Raw genomic sequence first — 22754 nt, forward strand, 5'->3', positions numbered from 1 at the left:
TAGAATTTGAGATTGTATTTATCTCATATTTGGTTATTAGTTAATCTTAGTATAACTTTTTCACTAAAATAGTGAAATTAACTATTCCTTATAAAATGTGGGATAGTTAATCCAATGAGATATCTACCCTATAGAACCGAGTCTGGAACCAACAATGTGAGTAGGTTCACACAAGAGGGCAGCCCGATGCATTAAACTCCTATTATGCACGGAGTCCGAGGAATAGTCAGACCACAAGGGTCTATTGTACGCAGTCTTACCCTGTATTTTTACAAAAGGTTGTGTCCGGCTAGAACCCGCGACCTCCTGGTCACATGACAACAACTTTACCAGTTACGTCAAGGCTCCCCTTCAAACACTTGTCTGTTGTTTAGCGCAAACAACTAGATGATAATTATAAGTTAGAACAGTTCTTTGTCCATGTCTTTTTACTTATAGAGTCAAACCCATGCAACCAAATCCAAATTAACTAACTAGTATATTCATGTCATTTTGTCCAAACTTAACTCAGTATAATCATAACGCATGATATACAGTAAAAAAAGCGCTTTGTTGGAACGAACAAAGATAAAACTAGGATTAGCCTGTCTTATATTCTACATCAGCGAAGTTAAAAATTCTGTACAACCAGAGTAATGCAATAAATGAACATGACAAGCTTAGAAGAAGCAACTCTTGGTAAATTTGTCTTTACACATCAAACTCTAATCAAAATTAGGTCACTGTTTAGCCGATTTTAAGTAATGAACCTCTCAATTCCTGATAAGAGTCATTATCATTTTCTTCCCATTATGTCTGTGTATTCTTCATAATCCCATGTCATATTTCTCTTCATATAGCACCCACTAAGATCACCAGCTGCAAATCCTACAATCTTGAGCGACGAATGCATTTCATAGGATTAAAAGGTGAATGCCTTCGTGACGATGGAAATGATGCTTTCCTGAAAGTTGGCGATGACCTTACGTCCCAGTCCTCAACAACCTTTGGGACACACACATCAAATAAAATTTGACCAAGAACACCATGAGCATTAATTCTTGGTGGGCTTGATAGGGGAATGTATCGTTCTTTCTGTTCGTGCTGGACTGACCCAACATTACTTCCCTCGTGATACTCTACAGAGCTCGGTACAAACAAGTGGTCATTCAACTCGAGAGCAATTCTTTGGAAGCTTTGATTTGCAGTAGCAGCGGCTTGTCTAAGATTGCCTAGAGGCTCGGAGATTTCATCATGTGATCCTTCCAACCCCATCTTCTCCCCTTCAAGTTGACGAATTCGTTGAGAATAGATCATAGCAGCTTTTCCAAGAACCTCAGTCACTGCAGCCTTGTATTCAAGTTGGTGGTACCTATAGTGACCTGGGTTGATGCAAGTCACAGTAGAAGGAATTTCATCATAATCACATGATTGTGAGAAGCTGTAAAACCTATATATGCATTCCATCTGATTCCAACTTGATGAATGCTAATAAAACGTCGACGTCTCTAACAATTCAATAAAACAATATGTTTGATCTCAGAAAATGACATAGAGAGAGAGAGAGAGAGAGAGAGAGAGAGAGAGAGAGAGAGAGAGAGAGAGAGAGAGAGAGAGAGAGAGAGAGAGAGAGAGAGAGAGAGAGAGAGAGAGAGAGAGAGAGAGATTGGACTGCAATTGAAAATTGACTGGAGATGTAAATGATACTGATTTGGAAATTGGGAAGTACAGAAGGAAAGCCTGACTATCTGATTCCAACTTGATGAATCCTAGTTAAACGTCGATGTCTCTAACAATTCCATAAAACAATATGCTTGATCTCAGAAAATGCCAAGAGAGACATAGATCAGATTGCAATGGAAAATCGACTGGAGATGTCAACAAGACTGCTTTGGAAATACAAGATTCTTGTGAATATATGTGACTCCAGTTCTTGAAACTAGGTCTTTCAGTCTTTCCTAAGCATGTTAGCTCGTTACCATCAACTTCTACAGGCCATTACCATATAATTTCATCTGAAGTTCTATTCTTTCTTCTACTAATGTGTAAAAGATAAAATATCCTGAGGGTCAAGTTCTGGTCCTCTACTGACATAAATTATCAGAATATAAATAGCAAATATAGTAATATCAGAAAAGGGTCAAAACTACCCCTATTGTTTGGTAAATGATTTACATTTACCCTCCATCCATCTATCAGTCCAAAAGTCCAAAATTACACACTGTGTCCATCTATCGGTCCAAAAATACACACTATATTGTTTTTATTAATAAAATACTACGTTTAACGACACACTAGGTGGGCCTTCAAATTAATACGTTAGCATCTTTTTACTGGGCCACGTGGCACTCTCACTCTTGTCACATAAACCAAATCTGGGTTTAATTTCAACCCATTAACCGGATCCGACCCTAGTTTTTGTTACCCGCCAAAAAGACTACCAACATAGTATTTGGTCGGAAAAACTGCTGCCGGCGACCCTTTTGTCTTCGGCCCTCTCTTCTTCTTTTTTTCTTTTTTCTCTTCTATTACTTTCCAGGTGACAAAGTTTTGGTTTTGTGGAGAGAAGGATGGTGTTTCCATTCTCTTTTCTTCTCTCTTTTTATTTTCAAATCTTTTTCCTCTTTAACAATGTAAATCTTTTTTCTGGTTCATAAATAAGCAGAACAAATTAACAAAGAAAATGTTCTTTACCTCCTCTTGTTGGGTTGGGGGTGGAGGGGTGAACTGGTATACTTTTAATTTTTTCAAGATAAAGATGTTGCTCACCAAATTAAACAGAATCCCATATGAGATTTGTTTTCATAGGGTGATGAGACTAGTTGCAGTCAGTGGTCGCTCAATGCAAGTTATAGGGCACCAAATTAGCGATCTAGCTGTGATTTCAGGACTCGTGATTGTTTCTGTAATTGCTGTTTGGTTCACAGGAATTTTAAATTCTTAGGTCATTGGTGTAGCGGTAGGATTTTTGGTGACAGTAATTCATGGCGTATTGTGGAATCCAGAAGGTTTGTTTGTGGATGAAGATGCTGTTAATTTGACCCGAGTAACTAAAACTAGGGCCGGATCCGGTTAATAGGTCGAAATTAAACACAAATTTGGTTTCTGGGACGAGTGCCACGTGGCCCAGTAAAAAGATCCCAATGCATTAATTTGAAGGCCCACCTGGTCTGCCGTTAAACGTAGGGGTAATTTTATTGATAAAAATAACATATTGTATATTTTTAGACTTATAGATGGACGTCGTGTTTTTTTTGGACTGATGGATGGACGGAGGGTAAATGCAAAACCATTTACCAAACAATAGGGGTAGTTTTGACCCTTTTCCATAGTAATATTAGCCACCCAGGGGTTAGTTCAATTGTCAAAGGTTGAGGGACTTGTGACTAGGTCATAGGTTTGAGCCATTTAAGTGGAGACAGGTAGAGGGGCGGGCCCATCATCCCCGAGTTTCGAAGAATGCGGCTGGCACAAAGGGTCGACTCCAGACCAATTTCTCGATCACAAAAAAAATTAGGATTTTTTTTAAATTTATTGATATCCAATAGATTTAAAATGTCAGATGCCAGATTGCATTTCAGGTACATGAAGCAAGAATGTTTACACAGGATTAACACCATACCTACGTGAGGGGAACTACTCCATTTTAGTAGTTTGACATCAGAACCCAGATCTTTAAGTCGCTGAGCAAAATTGCAAATAGTTTGACAGGGAGCAAGATCATCATCTTCTGAGCACAAAATGAGATACGGAGCTCCCGTGCTCTGTGAAAAAAATATTAAGTCAAGAAGAAATATAGGAGAAAGCGACAAAAATAAGCATAATCAAAGCTGAGAGACACTTACAACAGAAGCATATAGAGTCTGCCAAAACTCTGCGCGGTGTGATTCAAATCTTCTAAGGAAGAGGGCATCCAGACTGGAAGCAATTCCATTTGCTATCCATGAGGCTAGGGGAGGAGGACGTGACATTCCAAGAACTGTTGGATGTATTATAAATCTAGTACCCAGATCACTAGTAAAGTCAACTGGAGAAGAATCGAAAATGTAGCCCGAAAGACAGTCTCTAACAAGTCGAAACTCACCCTTCAAATTAAACAAAATAATCGGATCAGATATCACTGACACTGTCATCATGTTACTTAAAAAAATAAGGCAATGGACTATCTCAATTACAACGGGGGTGGTGGAGGGAACATAAGCTTTTAGAAGATAAGCAACCAAAATGTGACAAAAAAAAGAGAAGAGGATTATGATAGGCTAATGAAGTTCTTGGTGTACAGGAATCTTTTAGATAGAATTGTACAGTAAGCTTGAAAACTTGAAAACATAAATCGTGTCATGGAATGGAACTAAATTGACATTTAAACACTAAGTCGATGCCCAAGCTTGTTTCATTGTGGCAGACTCCATGAATCATATCTTAAGATTGGGAAAGGACATAAACATCATGAGAAAAACATAATGGAGTTTACCAGATTGACATGTTCTTCACATTTGCCCTCTATTATCTGCGATCAAAATAAAGAAGAAGAAATTAGTTGTTCCAAGTAGAATACACTATAATGAAAAAGAAAGAAATACTTTAAACTGTTGTATGTACTGCTGTACATATGGGTAACAATGATCATATTAAATTTTTCAAATAATTTTCAAAAGAAATGTTGCTTACCTGGAGAACCTTATACATGCATGCTTTTGGTCCACCCGAAAAAGATGCAAAGACAACAGGGCATGGTCTAACTTTTAGCTCCTACACATACAACATTATAACAAAGTGGTCACTAGAAAATCATAACATGGACAAAAACATGGCTATCAGAAATATATGGAGTTCAAAACATGTTAGTTTTAAAGTTGGTGATGACTTGCACCAACTTTTGGGAGATTGCTTGTTAGGCCACTCCTCTCTGAGATATGTTCATCCTGAATTATACACTCCCATGAAAGCCAAAGAAGCTTGCGTTTCAGATCATCTGAAATTTGGGCTAATTGGTTTCTCATGAGGTCGTAATTCAGAATGGCGTGCAGTCTATAGAAGTAAGATCCGGTCTAAACCTTTCTACTTCATTTTGGACTCAAAAGAAAGGACTTTGCGGTTAGCCTCTTTGATGAAGCTCTTGTAGAACTTCCTCACCACAGCCTCAATTTTTGATGGAGCAAATGGCAATTATCTTCTTCCGAATGGTTCAAGACTTCTGGAAAAGAAATGTTTTTCCTCTGTGACATCCTTATATGATACTAGTGGAACAGGAGGTCGTTCCCTTGGAAACCAACTTGGAAAACTAGAGAATAGTTTCTACCAGCGAATCCTGATGCAAGATAATTCACCGAGAATGTGAATGAGACTACTCCATAATGTTAAAATGCATCATATGGGATTCATGATGGCATTGACAGCTTGGACAGAATGAATGTTGGAAAACTGAAGACACGGAATCTGGAAAATGGTCCCAAGTTGCGTAATATGCAGACATTGAAGGAGAGAAATAGAGAGCTCTAACTGTCACATGAAATTCAAAGAAGATTATCCATATAATAAAGTTTTCACAGCCCACTAATGATCCTTATCGTGCGCAGAGCATGAATTTACCGACTTAAATGCCTTAGATTCCCAATTTCTTTGGTTGGAGGAAGAGTTGCATAAGGAGTATAAGAGTTAGTGAAGTTCATGGTTCTTTTGGTCCTTTAGATTTTGCTATATGTAAACTAGATCCTTGCACACCCTTGCATTTTACTCCTTTTGTTGTTTTGCTTTTAAAACCTCCATTTTTTGCTTTTACATTATCAATAAAAATACCCGCTTCTACCAGTAGAAGAAAAAAGATTGTAACTTCACATAGGGCTAACCTCAACAAGCTCATTCACAATATTCGTTGCCAATGCTGCAGCTTTATCAGGAAAAAACCTGCAGGATTAATAAGTAACAATCTGATAAGTCTGCATTGCAAGTTCTCTTCCTTTAAAAGTTGGACCACATAAGAAAGAAGAAGCTAACATATTGAGAACACCACCAAATATATAAGTAGAAGTCCAGAATAAGGGTCAGCTTGAGATTATCCTAGAATCAGCCACCTTTTATTTTTTATCAGTACAACAACAACAATTCAGTAAAATCCCACAAGTGGGATCTGGAGAGGGTAGAGTGTATGCAGATCTTACCCCTATCCCGGAGGGATAGAGAGGCTGTTTCCGAGAGACCCTCAGCTCAAAAGACAAAAATAGACAATAGAATCCGTGACAACAGCAAAAATCAGAAAAATAATATAAGCATCGTAGGAAACAGAAAATAGATGGAAAAACAATAACAACAACCAATAATAATGCCACAGTACTATTAAAAAAAAGGAAAAATAGTGTGGACACAACATACACCACTCGCAGTCCAAGACAATACCCTAACAGACTAGCCCCAACCCCGGTACGAAGGAGAAAAATGCTCGACTCCCTCCTAACCTTCAACCCTAATGCGCGACCTCCATACCTTCCTATCAAGAGCCATGTGATTTGATTTATGTAATTTACATCCGCCACTATTCTATATTCCTATCCGACAAAACAAGACAGAAATCTCCGACAAAATTTTTGGAAAGCTCCAATAAAGATGGTACTAGAAAACCAGACCAAGTTACGTTCGGGTTATAGAAACATAAGATTACCTCACTTCCACAACCCAGAGTTCAGTTCTCTATATTAACCGAGATCTACTAAACATTGATAAGTTCATCTCACATTAAGTCAATTTTTGCACCGCCATTCTCACTATTAAAGTTCATCGAAAACCATATAAGTCCAGCTCCAGCCAAGATATGTTAGTACACTGCTGGAAAGCTGTCTCCAGCCTAAATTGACTGACAGTCTATCTTTATGATGTATTTCTAATGATCAGAAAGTCATACAAGAACCTAACTTTTAACTAATTCAGGCAAATTCCAGAATACTTATAAGAAAGACAAAAAAGGCACTTTTCACAAAAATTCAGCAACACCCCAAAAAAAGATTGTTTGAATTAGGTAAAGTTCAAACTGAACAAAATCAAAGAAATGAAGGCAGGCAAACATGGAACTCATATTTCATTATGATTATTTGATCCTTAATTGGGATTAAGACTTAAAAATTAAGCTAAAACACAGAAAAGGGAGCATACATGTTAAGGAATTGAGAGTGACAAATAAGGGAATTCCATCCAAGAGAAGAGTAGAGGTCAACATAGTTTTTGAGGTGTCGATCTTGACTTGACATCCATGCGAAAACCACAACTATTCCTTCCACTTTCCCTCTCTCTTTTCTCCCCCAATAATACCTTCCCCCAAATCCCCACATCCTCAATTTCCCACAAAAACTTGAAAGAAATCAAACCCCACAATCTAAAACCTCTGTTAAAACTCAGAAAAACAAGATTCAAGAAAGTTGAAAAATTGGTGTGATGAGCTTAAAGATTGAATTTTTATTATCTGGGTGTTTTGTTTTTTCTTGATATGTGTAGTGATAAACTTATTTGCAGCTTGTTTATATATGTGATTTTGATGGTTCAAGCTATGGCCATACTTGTTGATGCTACTTTTTGGACTTTTGTGTAATCATTGAGAGGCTTCTAATAGCTGTACTCTGCTCATTCAAAGTACTATTCTGCCCTTGATTTTGTCTACGTGGCAGATTTTAGTAGGTAGTTGATGGAGCTAGCATCACGGCTGGTGCAACTGAGGATTGGTAAATTGTCAATTTTATACAGAGAATGGGAAGTGAAAAGTCGTATTGGATAATTCCTGTTGTTGTTGTGAGAGTATTGGCAACTGCAAGCCGTATACGAAAAATCTTTTAGCCAATTCAATTGCATTTATTTTCAGTTCAAAGATTGGAAGTGTAGCCTCACAACAACAGTAAAGTTGTCTTTCACATACGGTCACGAATTCGAGCAGTGAGAGTAATTAATAATGCTTGTATTATTAGAATAAGTTATCGATATCACATTCTTTAGGATGCGACCCTTTCCTACCGACTTGTTTGGATGGTTGTTACATGTCGTTTTATAATATATAGTATTATATTGTTTGATAAATATAATATTTGGATAGATTGTATTGGTTGTCGTCGTTTCATTGATGTCATGCACCAAAACATGAAGAATAAACTTGCAACATTATTAGGAAAAAATAGGATACAAAGTAGAATTATTATATAAAAAGATATGGTAAAGAATAAGTATGTTTATTTAATAATAAAGAAGGGCAAAATAAGAATTTTTTTTAAGGTAACGACGCCACCACACCAAATCCGTTGTTATATAAAGTGACATTTTTCGTCATCACGTAATGACTGATTTAATGATACGATAAGTAATAAAATTTAAATAACAATCAAAACAACATTGTATTTAAAGTAACAATACGATACAATACAAAAAAAGAAATATGATACAATACAATAGGTTTTTAAAAACCATCCAAACAAACTGTAAACCCTGCGACATGCTTTGTGTATCAAGCTATACTTTTATTTGCCTTATTTCCTATTGACGACAATAATCTGTCCATATTATATTCTTGGGGTACGACCCTGCAGTATGACTTGTGCATCAAACTATCCTTTTATTTGCGTTATTTCCTATTAACAACATCAAGTTGTCGATATCACATTTTTTGGGATACGATCGTTTTCTAGACCCTGTGGCATAATTTGTGTACCGAGTTGTTTTTTTGTGTTCAAAGATTTCATAAATTATTTTTGACGTTCCATATTTCCCTAAGATAATATTTCCTATTGACTACTATTAGTACTATCTTTTTTTTTATCAACATTACAACGTAACTGATAAGGAAATACAGAAGATCCTCCTGATCAAGGACACTTGAATTCAAAGTTTCAAACTCGCCCAACTAGACATTATTGAAAATACAAAGTCATTAAATAGCTAATTGCGTATTTGTGTTTGATGATAGGCTATAATTACGTATTTTAGTCGCTTATTACACTCTAATTTACTGCACTTTAATTGAGTTTGAGCTTTAATCGCTGGTGTTTTGCATTAATTGTGTGTTTTATGCCTTGTAGGAGTGATTCCGAGCTATGTAGATGTTAGATAATGAATTCAAGTGATTTGGAGCTTTGAAGTCTGAGTAAAAACCCAAGGAATTAAGCCGGGATCGTGTTCGGGGATCAAATTTGATAGTTAAGAACGAACGAAAAATCGAGTAGGGATATTATGCACTGTATAGTAAAATACACATAATTTTTCTCTCATAACTCCATTTGGGCTCCACAATATATGGTTGGAAAGCTAATGAAAAGAGATATAATTTTTATGTTTTATGTTTTTCCAAATTCCAAACAGAACAGGGTAAAAATCGCGGTCGAATCCGCGGCCGCGGATGTGAGGCAGAACACTGGGTAAAATCCGTGGCCAAATCCGTGGTTGAATCTGCGGCCGCGGACGTCCTGACTTGGAAAAGTATCCTTTTTCGCGTAGGAGAAGGTATAAGTATTTGGGCCCGACCCTACTTGATATATATACATGGAAAAATAGTATTTTGAGGACTTTTGACATAATTTAGACCTAATGAGGCTAAGGAGACTGGGGATTCGACCTAAGGAGTCAAGAATATGCGAGAAGCAAGGAGGAAGATTCAACCACGAGTTTTTCCCTTCTTCTTCCTACTTTTCATTATTGATTATGACTTTTAGTATTGTAGTTTTTACATGCTATTATGAGTAGCTAATTTGTTATCTAGGGTTTTGATGGAACCTTTTGTAGGATGAGTTATTGTTATGTTTTAATATAATTTAGCCTTTGAATTTATCTATTTGTTCAACTACGTGTTTATTTCAGTTGATTGAATGACCATCGATTGACCGTGCCTATTTATTATGTGTTTCTTGAGAAAGGATACATATTTAGGTGGTTGTTGAACAACGTTACTCATAACGTATGCGAGAGATCAATATAACGGGTTTAAAGGTAGGTTTAGAAATAACAAAGCCTTGACGTGGTCATAGTGAGCGGTTCGATGAAGCCAACTAGCATAGTTCGAGAGAATATGTCTAGTAAATTATTGTAGTTGCTCGAGAGAGAATTACGGCACCTAAAGTGCTCACGATTAGTAGAGAATACATTGGCAAAATTGTTGGGAACATAGCTGGAAGGATTCTGACAATTAGGGAAATCATAACTCTAGACCTCTTTAATTTAATCTCCAACCATTTGTCTCGTTAGTTGATAATTTTACCACTTTCTAGTATTTGCTAGTTAATTAGTTAGAAATATAAATCTCAATCTTTATAATTTAGAAAATTGTTCAAACTTGTCTTCTTAGTGATATTAAACAGCTATAGCTAAGCCTTAGTTCTTTGTGGGATTCGACTCCGGACTTTTAGACCGGATTATATTTGCAGCGACCGCTTATCCTTTTCAGAACTAGAGTTGGACGTGATCAAGTGAAGTAATTAGAAGTTAACTAAATACAAACTCGCCTAATTAGTATTGGTCATTAGTAGTAAGGAGGCTACTAAAATTCAATTATTCACGACACAATTTCAATTGCAACTTTTTTTAGATGTTCAATGGTTATATGACCAATTACAAATATCCTTTTAATTGCATTGATTCGTTTCACATGAGATTTTATATCAAGACGTAAGAAATGATATATAAAACATATAGTAAGATTTCTGTAGGGCCATTTACTTTATTCAAATTGAAACGGGCTACTAGAATGTTCAGCTTGTTACAACTTACATTAATTAACTCTGATTATGTCATTTTCAATATCTAATATGGACCAAGTTTTCTAAGTACACCTCCCTAATGCTAGCTAATTAATTATGTTATGACCATATATTTCGGGTCAATTGATTTCGTGACTCTTTACAAACTTGTTTTTAGTTTTATAACCCTACCTTTTTTTTTAATACACATGGAGATTTACTTTTACACGCAAGAGATCTGTCTTTTACACATAAGAGATTTTTCTTAATTTTAAAATTACAAAGGGGCATGATTTACAAATAGCCCTCTATCAACTATCACAATAATGTCAAGCATATATCCAAATCATGGTAGACATCGAACTTTTAAGCAAAATTATTTAAATTTCATTTTTCTTTTACGAAAATGTCTCAAATAAGTTCTAACTTACCAATCTTTAGCCACTAATTATATGCTTACCAAAACTAGCCAAGCACATATAAAAATTAAAAACCCAAATAAATAAAAATTCTTTTTCTCCAAGAATCACACGCAAAGATCTCCTTCCATATTTTTAAGTGTGATCAGCAACATTAGATGCAAGATGAAAAAGAAATTTCATGGATGAGGTAGCAAACGAGGTGATGAAATTCCAATGTGATGAGCTTAATTCGTTCCTAGTATCTTGCTTCAAAATCTGTTAATACAAATTGTTAGAAGCCATGTATTAGGATTCTATAAATCCGTTTATTTGAAACAATAATAAATTGAATTGTTGATCTATGTGCACGGCAGATATATCCCAAAAGTAGATTAACGTCCTTCTTACAAAGTTGAATATCAGAGGATTGTCAAGTGAACTATGTAAACAGATCAATTCTTCAACATTTACAGATGATGTAAGATTAACAGACACAAAATTTTGTGCTGTTAACCATGTTTTAATAACTTTTATTATGTTTAACAGAATGAAATGATGCACCTCTTTCTTCTTTCTTTTTAATGTATGAATCTTACTGACCACAACAAAACATTTCTTTGCAACAATAACTTCAAGCCATTTGCCAAGTGATCTGTTAGGTTCAAAGATCAGCATTTCCTCATTAGCTGAATTTCTCAAACCATGAGCGTCAAGGCAGCAAGTTGGATGTCAGCCTCCAATTAGACAACATAAACTATTTTCACTTCCCTCTTAAGCTCATGCTCTTCCGCTTCTGATTGACGGCAAAACGTCGTGCCATAGCAGGGTTGTAGAATGTTCTCATGTGTTCTGACAATTTATGAATGGCTCGTAGATCACCAACTGCTGAAAGCCGCATTAAAAACGAGTCAAATTTTCGGTATGGCAGTTTCATACCCCTGCTAACAACTTCTTCCAAAAGAAAGCATGCTTCTTCAGTAGCATTGCAGTCAAAAAGCCCTTCAATCATCACACAGTATGTTTCTGTAACACGCGCACAACCTCTCTTACTCATCTCATGCCAGGTCTCAAAGGCTCCATCTACATCGCCCATTTTAAAGAACATAACAATTAGCATATTATAAGTCTGCACACTGGGAACACAGCGCACTTCGATCATCTTCTGATAAAGCCTATGTGCTTCATCTCTCTCTTTATTGTCACAAAGGACCTTAAGAAAACAGTTGTATGTAACTATATCAGCGGGGTAGCCCTTGTTTCCCATCTCTTCCAAAAGCTTATAAGCTGCCTCAGTTTTTCCACCCAAACACATACCTTCAATCAGTTCCTTGTAAGTTGAAACATCAGGAACACATCCACTGCTTATCATATCCCCTAGAACTTTAAAACATTCCGTCATCATATCATTTTGAGCAAGAGCCAAGATCATAATAGTATAAGTTTTTGCAGTGGGAGAAGACATGGTTGAACCTTTAGTTCTCATGAACTCGAGAAGTTCAGCAGCCTTCATCACCATCCCAGCAGAGCAAAACGTGTCAATGGCAGTATTATAGGTGAAGTTATCCGGCGTATGCCCTATGTCGATCATATGTTCAAGAATGCTCATAGCTCTATCTGGGTTTCTAACACGACACCAACCGAAGAAAAGAATGTTATAAGTATCAGCAGTTGGCTTAACCTTACTCTTGACCCGCTTAAACATAGCCTCGGCATCCTCCACAAGGCAGCACTTAGACAAAGCATCCAACAACAAATTAAAGGCATAAACTTCGGGTTGTGTCTTCACTCTTAGCTTCTTCTTCTTTGCAAACTTATGAAGATGTGTCAAATGCCTTTCAGTATACTGTCTAAGAATTGTCAACAAGACTTCTATAGGAACCAAACGCTTATCATTCCTCTTCATGTAGTCTAGAAGATCACAAACAATACGAAACTGCTTCACCTTGTATTTCGTACTAGACAATATATCAATCATCTCATTATATGCCTGGGGCTCGTGACTATAATTTTCTCGATGTCCTGCCCACGTAAAGAACCTAAACGCTAACTTCTCTTCATAGTGAAGCTTTTGCAAGACCCCCACCACCAATGGCGTCGTTAATTCTATTTCAAGCTTATCAAGAACTCTCTCCATCTTATGCTCTGGCTTAGAGTGATCCATCACAACCTTGTAAACCTTATCATCAATGGAATCGTCGCTACATTTTTCTGTTTTTTTCTCCAATGCAGAATTTTCTGCACAATAAAACCGCTGAAAGGACCCACTGATGAATGATGGTACCCCAAATCTTGAACTTTTATTCAAGATAAATGATACCCTTGTAGCAAAAAGATGTTGTAATTCGTGTTTGCTGGCATGCCCATGAATATGTTTAGATACTAATGTATTTGGCCTTAGATTTTGATGAAGCTTGTGATTTTGGGAATGCAATTTTCTTGTCAAAGTTTTACAGATAAATGAGACAACTTGGAGCTGAGACATCGCACAGCGAGCAAAACAAATTATCTTTTATCAATCATGTGTGCTTTCCGCTGAGGCATTTCATCGAACAGGCGGAAGCTATAAACACAGTGAAGCACGACTGAGCTCTCTCACAACTTGGCTATTGCTTCTCAGTCTTTTACCCAAAAATATATGGAGGCATACGTATGGGTGGAAGCAGAGAGCAAAATAATGGACTCATACGACGCTGTTTTGTTCTCCGTTCAATCTGCTCCCGGCGCCGGAAGTTACAAAGTAAGTTTTGCTACCTTTGCCCAAACTGTCACCGATATTTTAATTTCGGAAAAGGCCTAAAAATGACCCTCAACTAAACTAAATGGCCTACCTATGTCATCCGTTAAAAGGTCGGTCTATCCATGCCACTAACGTTATACTTTTGGCCTATTCATATCACTAACCGCCTATTTATGCCATTGTTCACTAACAGTTCAATTTTTTGATTTTTAAATAATAAAAATTAATTTTTCAACCTCACATTTGTCACGTGTCTTTATATTACTGGTTCTTCTTTATTTGACCATATATTTCTTTTAACTCTGATTATGTATAATTAACCATATCCAACCTGATAAAATCCAATCATCTTTTAACCCAACCCATAATTCCTTGTCACAACTCAAAATCCAACTAGTCGTGATAACACCTAACCCAACCCGCTAGGTAAGCCGATTAATAACTATCCAATTTAATGAAATTTTTTCCAGACAATTAATGATAAAATAACTGAACCTTAATACATTTTCCAAGAACTGATAGTACAAATCATGAGCTTCTAAAATTTTGATTTTTACAAATTGGATTGAAATAAACACAACATCGATTTCAATTAAATACAAATCATTGTAAAAATCACTGTTACAGTTTGTAAAAATCACTGTTCAGGTTGAAACCGAATCAGTGATTTTTACAAATCAAACTGTAACAGTGATTTTTACAATGATTTGTATTTATTTGAAACTGATGTTGTGTTTATTTCAATTCAGTTTGTAAAAATCTAAATCTTAAAAGTTTATGATTTGTATTACTATTCCTTGGAAAATGTATTAAAGTTCAGTTATTTTATCATTTATTTGTCTAAAATTTTTTTTATTAAATTGGATAGTTGTTAATTGACTTACCTAGCGAGTTGGGTGCCATTACGACTAGTTGAATTTTGAGCCGTGACAAGGAATTATGGGTTGGGTTAAAAGATGGTTGGATTTTATCGGGTTGGGCATGATTAATTATACATAATCAATGTTAAAAGAAATGTAGGGTCAAGTAAAGAAGAACCAATAATATAAAGACACGTGACAAATGTGGGGTTGAAAAAATAATTTTTATTATTTAAAAGCAGAAAATTGAACCGTTAGTGAATAATGGCATAAATAGGCCAAAACTATAAGGTTAGTGGCATGAATAAGCTAAAAGTATAACGTTAGTGACATGGATAAGCTGACCTTTTAACGAATGGCATAGATAGGCCATTTTCGTTAGTTGAATGACATTTTTAGACCTTTTCCGTTTTAATTTTCATCAGACAACTGTAGATAAATTCTTCACCGTTGTGAATTTTTTTGTTTATTTGCAATAAGATGTAACGAGATATGCTCAATAAAATTAAAGAGCAATAGACCAGGTTTGTACATAAACCCCAAGGTGTTTGATAGAACTACGTTTATAAACCACAATGAATATTCAAGTATTCAACAAAACCAAAGAAATTATGATAGATTAGAATGAAAAAAGAGAGGGTAAAGGGCCAAATATATCCCTCTATTTTAGAATATTGTCTACATTTAACTTTCGTTATACTATCCGGCCAAATTTAACCCCACCGTTATACTATCCGGCTAAATTTACCCCTACAATCAACAAGCTTTTAAAAATTACCCCTTGATCTGTTAGGTTATCCAAAATCTCCCAATTTCCTTTTATTTAAATCACTTGTTGTTCTTCTTGCTCCACTATTTTCAGAAATTATTATTGATGTACTAGACTATGCAAATTATTCATGGATATTTTTAATTACCAATGCACTCACTTCTCTCCCTGTGATAATGTGTTTGGAATTGATTTAAAATTTATTTACTTTTTAACCACATACACACCGTAGAATATAGTGAGTCTAAATATTATGTATTATATGCAGTTGCTCATCATGTATGTATATGTATATTTGAATATATTTTGTTATTGTCTGGTTAGTGTAAAGTTCGATTAACTAACCTAAAAGTGCACAATGCGTAGGCATTTGATTAAAACAAAGTTGAATTCGAAAATGTAAAGTTTTCAAGGAACTTCAATTTTTCACTAATACTTGCAAAGTCTCCATACCTTTGGGCAACGAATTCATTAAAGTTGGGGTGTTATAAATACTTTTAAAATTTAGACAAGCTACCTAATTAAGATTTTTCAATTTACTATACTTTATTTACAAACTGTTATATTATTTTAATATTTCTTTCTCTTACTTTTCCCCCATTAAGAAAACAGGTAAATGCCAATTATTTCGAAAATAGTGGATCAAGAAGAAGAATAACTGACTTAATTAAAATGACTTGGGAGATTCTGGATCACCTGACGGACTAAGGGGTAATTTTTAAAAATTTGCTGATGGTAGGGGTAAATTTGGCCAGATAGTATAACGGTAGGGGTAAATTTGGCCAGATAATATAACGGAGGTTAAATGTAGACAATATCCTAAAGTAGAGGGGTATATTTGGCCTTTCTCCCATGAAAAAATGTGGACTTTAAGCTCCCGCTTGGCCAAAGAATTTTTCAAGTAAAATGCATATCCAAACATAATTTCATCTTTCAAAAATCATTATTCATCTCATTTTCAAAAACTCATTTGTTCAAGTTTCAACCAAATTTATATTAAAACGATAGATAAATATGAGAGAGGGTGTGACCTAGCTATGAAGGTAACTAGTGCAAGATAAACAAGGAGGGTGATTTCTTTCCATAAGTCTAAGTTAGTTACTTGATATTTGTGTGCTAATGAAAATTAATAGGTATTTTGTTAGTCTGTACTATTATAAGTAAAAAAAACAATATGAGAGAGGTTATTATTCATTTACAAGATAAAGTAATGATAGTATTAATTTCTATTAGAGTTGCATCTAATTCCATAATAACAATTGGGTCATATTCTCTCAAAAAATGAGAACTAACTTCAACGGAGATCCATAAACAACTCTTCCGAAAGTAGTTTATTATACACAAACCCCACACTTAAAGTGGTAAATCATTTCGGTTCAGAAGTGTTGTATTCGGGTAAAATCGAGCCCGCCGATTACATGACTCGACTTTCCGATGGGCCAAGCGGAGTAGGAAGGTGACCGTAATGTATCGGAGTCAGAACGAAAAATCCCTCGTATCAGGGCTCGAGCAAATCGAAGTCAGGCACTTCGTGAAGGCGTTACTGAGTCCGGGATCACTCTCCTTATTGGTTTGGCAATTTATTACATCTTTTATCTATTTAATCTAACGTCATTTATCATTTGTATTGAATTAATTCGCATATCCTTAAAACCACATATAAATTCAATTGTTATCCGTTTTAGAGGGTAAATAGTTTGGCTCCCAACATGGGGCTAGGGATAATAATGGTAATTTGATACAAATTTCCATAACATACTCTATTTTACACTTGTTCTTTGAGATTTTAATTTCAGGTCAAATTAAAAATATCGAACTCTCAATCTGCTCCTTTGAACGTTGGTGCTGAGTCTAGCCACCAGGGAGAGAACAAAAATGTAGTACCCAGCAATGAGGTGCCCCCCTATTGACCCCAACGGAGTTCCAGTCACGGACCCGATCGATACCAACTCACATGTAGCCATCGACGCAAAATTACCTACCGACCCCGAAAATAACGTTCGCGGGGGAGCCCGATCGATGGCCCGGAGTACACACGACGATGAAGGTGATGGGATCAATTTACGGGTGATCTTCGAAATTTTACAGGCTCAACAGGCAGCGATAGCCCAGCTATAAAACCAAAGCCGTACCAGCAGCAGAGTAGAGCCCGAACCATCCCGGAAAAACACTCACAGAAATGAACCGGCCACAGAAAGGCTGGGTGAAGTTGAACCCGGAACCAACCCCGAGATAAAAAAGATGCTTGAGGAACGAACAAAATGGGTGGAATCAGGATAAAAGAAAACTAAAGCCAACGACAAAAAAGTGGAGACCTATTAACTCCAGGGTTGATCAAATCCCAGGAGCACCCCTGATATTGAAAGGCTTGGATTCCAAGAAGTTGGTCCAAAAACCTTTCCCTCCGAGCGAAGTTCAGAAACCGATCCCGAAGAAGTTTCATATGCCCGAAATTTCAAAGTATAACGGGACCACGGATCCGAATGAACACGTGTGCCATCAAGGAAAATGACTTGGAAGGTGACGAAATTGAATCGGTTCTCTTGAAAAAGTTTGGGGAAGCCCTGTCTAAAGGAGCAATGATATGGTATCATAACCTGCCCCCTAATTCTATTGATTCGTTTGCCATTCTTGCGGATGCCTTCGTAAAATCTCATGCCGGGCCCATCAAAGCCGAGACCAGAAAATCAAACCTCTTTAAAGTCAAGCAAAGAGATAACGAAATGCTCAGAGATTTCGTGTAGAGGTTTCAAATGGAAAGGATGGATTTTCCCCCGGTTGCGGACGATTGGGTTGTTCAAGCATTCACTCAAGGACTCCACCCCCAAATCTCTTTGGCCTCACAGCAACTGAAACATAATTTGGTAGAGTAGCCGACGGTAACTTGGGCTGGCGTCCATAACAAGTACCATTCGAAAATCAAAGTAGAAGACGATTAGCTCGGGGCCTCTTCCAGATCTGTTTATCCCGTCAGAACTAGTGACAAATCCAAAAGAGCCGTCGATCATGAACCAAGATCGAACAGTGATAGGTATCAACCATACAATGGAGATCGAAGGGGTAATGGGTCCGGACGCAACCTTGCGAGGAGTGAAAGAAAGAACGATCGAGGCCACAATAGTCATGGACTCATGAGTAAGAACGGTTTCGACAGGCCACTTGGGGCCCGGGAGGCATAGAGACTATCAGAATACAACTTCAGTGTCGATGCTGCTAGGATCGTATCCGCCATCGGATGCATCAAAGATACCAAATGGCCTTGACCGTTGCAATCCGATCCTGCCCAAAGGGATCCCAACCTAATGTGTAAGTATCATGGCACGCACGGCCACAAAATCAAAAATTGCCGACAATAAAGAGAAGAAGTAGCCTGGTCATTCGATAATGGACACCTCCGAGAATTTCTGAGTGATCGAGCCAAAAATCACTTCAGGAATAGGGACTCTAACAAGCAGACCGAGCAAGAGGAACCTCAGCACGTCATTAACATGATCATTGGTGGAGTTGACGTCCCCCAAGGGCCGATGCTAAAGCGCACTAAGGTGTCCATTACAAGGGAAAAGCAGACCCGAGATTATGTACCGGAAGGAACCGTATCTTTCAATGATGAGGATGCTGAAGGCATTATGCAACCACATAATGATGCACTGGTAATATCTATACTCATAAATAAATCTCGAGTTAAACATGTGTTAATTAATTCAGGTAACTCAGCCAATATCATCAGATCGAGGGTCGTGGAGTAGTTAGGTCTACAATACCGAATAGTGCTTGTACTTTGAGTTTTATGCACGTCCCGAACCGATGGGCCATGACGAGTGCCCGAGTCCTACTTGTCGAACACCCCTAAGCATGCTTCTAAGATATAAACATGAATTAAGGGTAGGTCATGAATAAAATATGTCAATAAAGTGCTGAATCACATGAATAACATACGTGAGGAAAACATATCCAAAATACATATATACATATACATGCGGAATATGGTAGGGCGAGCCGACAAGGCTACTATAGACAACTATATATCCAAAACTAAAAACCGACAAGGCCACATACTATCTAACTATACATGACTGTCTACAGACCTCTAATAAAGTGTAAAACTGTATGAAGGACGGGACTGGGCCCTGTCATATCCATATCTACATACAAAAATAGCGTACCAAAATCAATAACAACTCCGGATTAAGTGGAGCACACCAACTCTCGCTGATCACGGATCATAAAAAAGGGGACCGTCAGCTAGTCTACATGCACCCGCGGGCATTAAACGCAGGCCCCAATAAATATGGGCGTCAGTACGAATAATGTACCGAGTATGTAAGGCATGAAAATCAGTATAAAAGACATAAAAGAAAATGAAGTGAAAGAATCCGCCTATAAGTCTAAATAACTTTGTGAATACTGAAATATTTATAAAGTCGTGCATGTGTGTATAAATGTCATATCATGCATAGGTATATGTGTACATAACATCATCAAGCCTCTGAGGGCATCCCATCATATCATCTCGGCCTCTGTGGGCGAAATCATCAACGTATACCAACTGATCAAGTGGTGGTGCGTATATAACGCCATAACCTTTCCCAATATCCTATATACATATAATATACATGTATATAATGCCATCTGGTCATGGGTCAATGTACGTGTATAAATAAATGCAATACATAATGAAGTAAGTCAATAAGATCTCTCGGATAAACTTTATCAACTTACGTATTTTTCTAAGACCCATGAACAGATGATATAATAATAGGACACATGGGGAATCAAGAACATATGCACTCCTAGTACTTCTATGAATAGAGAAATTTATGAAAGTTGTGCGTTTGCTCATTTCGTTTGTATCATATGGATCATGCCAAATGTAAAGAAGGGATATCCTTAACATACCTGAGCCGATTCTCTTGATAATTCCTCTAACACATGTCAATCGCGACAACACACGTAACAGCAAGATTGAAGTAGGAAAATATCTGTATGATATTCTTGAAAAAGGTTATACCGGGCTTCCTTATAATTGTAAGTCACGTTGCTATTACATAAGGTAGTTTCGTATGTATTTTGTTGAAGCTTTCATGCGTTAATTTGTAGATATATCCATCTCCCTTTAATGAACTAGGGATGTGTCTTATCATATCATAAGGATCCTTATCATATGATAAGGATCATATGATAAGGATTACTTTGCAAACATCCCCTAAATATTCCACCTAGCAATCTAGCCAAAGAGACATTGTTTGGTCTTAGCATATAAACCCCTTGCTGCCACGTTCGAGTGATGTCTCCATTAAGCTTATCCACAAATTTTAATTACCTTGTTAATCTCATTAAAAATTAACAATTAACCAATTATTCACATAATTAGGTAATATCCTAATTTACTTAAAATACTAATCACTTTTAACACACTTTATATACCTTACTATCATAATCATGTGATACCTTGTATGACACTAGTCCATAAATATCGGGTATTATAGCTTGGATCATATTTTATCCCAAATTGAAAACCTTCAACTAAACTCATCTTCTTTGATTTGTTTACCCTCTAACCTTCACGACACTTACTTATCACCTGTTATAAATAACATAAATACTTATAACCTCAAAAATAATCTCATTCCCGAGCCTACGTCGATTAACTTACGATGAAACTTTAACGCATGAAAATGCGAAATGTAACATCCTCCCCCCCTTAGAAACATTCATCCTCAAATGTTTAACTCCCCGGGATCTATATAAATTTTGGCAGAGTCGTCGTTGTAACAGTACTACTACCAACCCTTCCTGTAGAAAACTCAATAATTCAATGCTACATAGGGCCACAATCATCAATAAAGACAATGGCCTCACACGACCAATGATAATAACTAACACAAGAATCCATACATGCACCTTAAGGCTGTGATGTCTCAGTCGGATACCTAGACTTCATATCTTCTTCAGCTTCTCAAGTCATTTCTTCCACATTATTGTTTCTCCAAAGTATTTTCACTGAAGTTACATCTTTAGTCCTCAATCTCCGAACCTGTCTATCTAGTATAACAATGAGAGTTTTCTCATATGATAGCTGCTCTGTGACCTGAACATCGTCAACTGACACGACTCTAGAAGGATCTCCGATACATTTCGTAGACACATAAAAGACTGGATGTATAGACTCCAAGTCAGAAGGCAAGTCTAACTCATATGCTACATGGCCTACCTTGCATATGATATTATATGGTCCAATGTACCGAGGGATAAGTTTTCCTTTCTTACCGAACCTCATAACACCTTTCATCGGTGATACCTTTAGGAATACCCAGTCGTCAACTTGAAACTCCAAGTCTCGTCGTCGATTATCCACCTACTACTTCTGACGATTTTGAGCTGCTAATAACCTCTGTATAAGCTTAATCTTCTCGATTTCCTTTTGTACTAACTCTGGTCCTACTAACTTAGTTTCCCCAACAGCGAACCATCCTATAGGCGACCTACACTTCCGTCCGTAAAGAGATTCGTATGGAGCCATCTGAATACTTGCAATGACCCGACTTGCCATTTTAATAATTTATGCCCCATTCAATGACTTAAAGTCTCAATCAGCTTTGCAATATGTATTATGACCCGCAGGTGTGGTCGAGTTTGATTTACTGAATATTCAGAATTAAAGTAAAAGAACAATCCTTATTTAGAAACTTAAATGGAAAGATTTGACTGGAGAGTTGGCTTTTGATTAAACGAATTCGGAATAGAATTTTGATGATGTCAATAGCTCCGTATGGTAATTTTGGACTTAGGAGCGTGTCCGAAAAATTATTTGGAGGTCCGTAGTGGAAGTAAGCTTGAAATGGCGAAAAATTAAATTTTGGAAAGTTTGACCGGGGTGTTAATTTTTTGATATCGGGGTCGAAATCTTATTCTGGAAATTTGAATAGATTCATTTTATCATTTATGACTTGTGTGCAAAATTTAAAGTCATTCCGGATTGATTTGATATGTTTCGTCACAAGATATAGAATTTGAAACTTCAAAGTTCATAGATTTTTCTTTGAGGTGTGATTCGTCGTTTTGGTGTTGTTTGATATGATTTGAGGCCTCGAGTAGGTCCGCGTTATATTATAGAACTTGTTGGTATATTCGGACGGGGTCCCGAGGGCCTCGGGTGAGTTTCGAATGCTTAACAGATCGAATTTCGATTTGGAGGAGGAGCTGAAGCAGCTAGGCTGCTGGTGTGATCGCACTTATGCGAACAAGGGCCGCATGTGCGAGCTCGTGAATGCGAGAAATGATTCGCAGAGGCAAAAATGCATGGGCTGT

The 22754-nt window shown here is 36.8% G+C and overlaps 2 protein-coding genes across 2 annotated transcripts; both read right to left on the bottom strand.

Moving 5' to 3' along the window:
- Positions 1-564: 564 nt before the first annotated feature.
- Positions 565-7533, bottom strand: LOC104112091 (uncharacterized). Its single transcript, XM_009621925.4, has 7 exons — positions 7126-7533; positions 5829-5886; positions 4651-4731; positions 4454-4489; positions 3825-4064; positions 3602-3743; positions 565-1361 (listed from the first exon to the last, which is right to left on the bottom strand). Exons 1-7 carry the CDS (start codon positions 7299-7301, stop codon positions 868-870), a joined length of 1227 nt encoding a protein of 408 aa, XP_009620220.1. The 5' UTR covers positions 7302-7533; the 3' UTR covers positions 565-867.
- A 3926-nt stretch (positions 7534-11459) lies between these two features.
- On the bottom strand, positions 11460-13878 carry LOC104112092 (pentatricopeptide repeat-containing protein At1g73400, mitochondrial). The gene has a single exon (XM_009621926.4). The coding sequence runs from the start codon at positions 13560-13562 to the stop codon at positions 11841-11843; it is 1722 nt and encodes a 573-aa protein (XP_009620221.1). The 5' UTR covers positions 13563-13878; the 3' UTR covers positions 11460-11840.
- Positions 13879-22754: the final 8876 nt, after the last annotated feature.

The sequence above is a fragment of the Nicotiana tomentosiformis genome, chromosome 4, assembly GCF_000390325.3.
Source record: "Nicotiana tomentosiformis chromosome 4, ASM39032v3, whole genome shotgun sequence".
Lineage (NCBI taxonomy): Eukaryota > Viridiplantae > Streptophyta > Magnoliopsida > Solanales > Solanaceae > Nicotiana > Nicotiana tomentosiformis.

Bases quoted from the DNA above. Each gene is read 5' to 3' on its own strand.
- LOC104112091 (XM_009621925.4), bottom strand. From the start codon at position 7,301: ATGTGGGGATTTGGGGGAAGGTATTATTGGGGGAGAAAAGAGAGAGGG. The intron at 5,887-7,125 runs GTATGCTCCCTT...TTAATCCTGCAG, and splicing joins CACTCTCAATTCCTTAACAT to GTTTTTTCCTGATAAAGCTG. The intron at 1,362-3,601 runs GTATGGTGTTAA...GCATCAACCCAG, and splicing joins GAGTAGTTCCCCTCACGTAG to GTCACTATAGGTACCACCAA.
- LOC104112092 (XM_009621926.4), bottom strand. From the start codon at position 13,562: ATGTCTCAGCTCCAAGTTGTCTCATTTATCTGTAAAACTTTGACAAGA.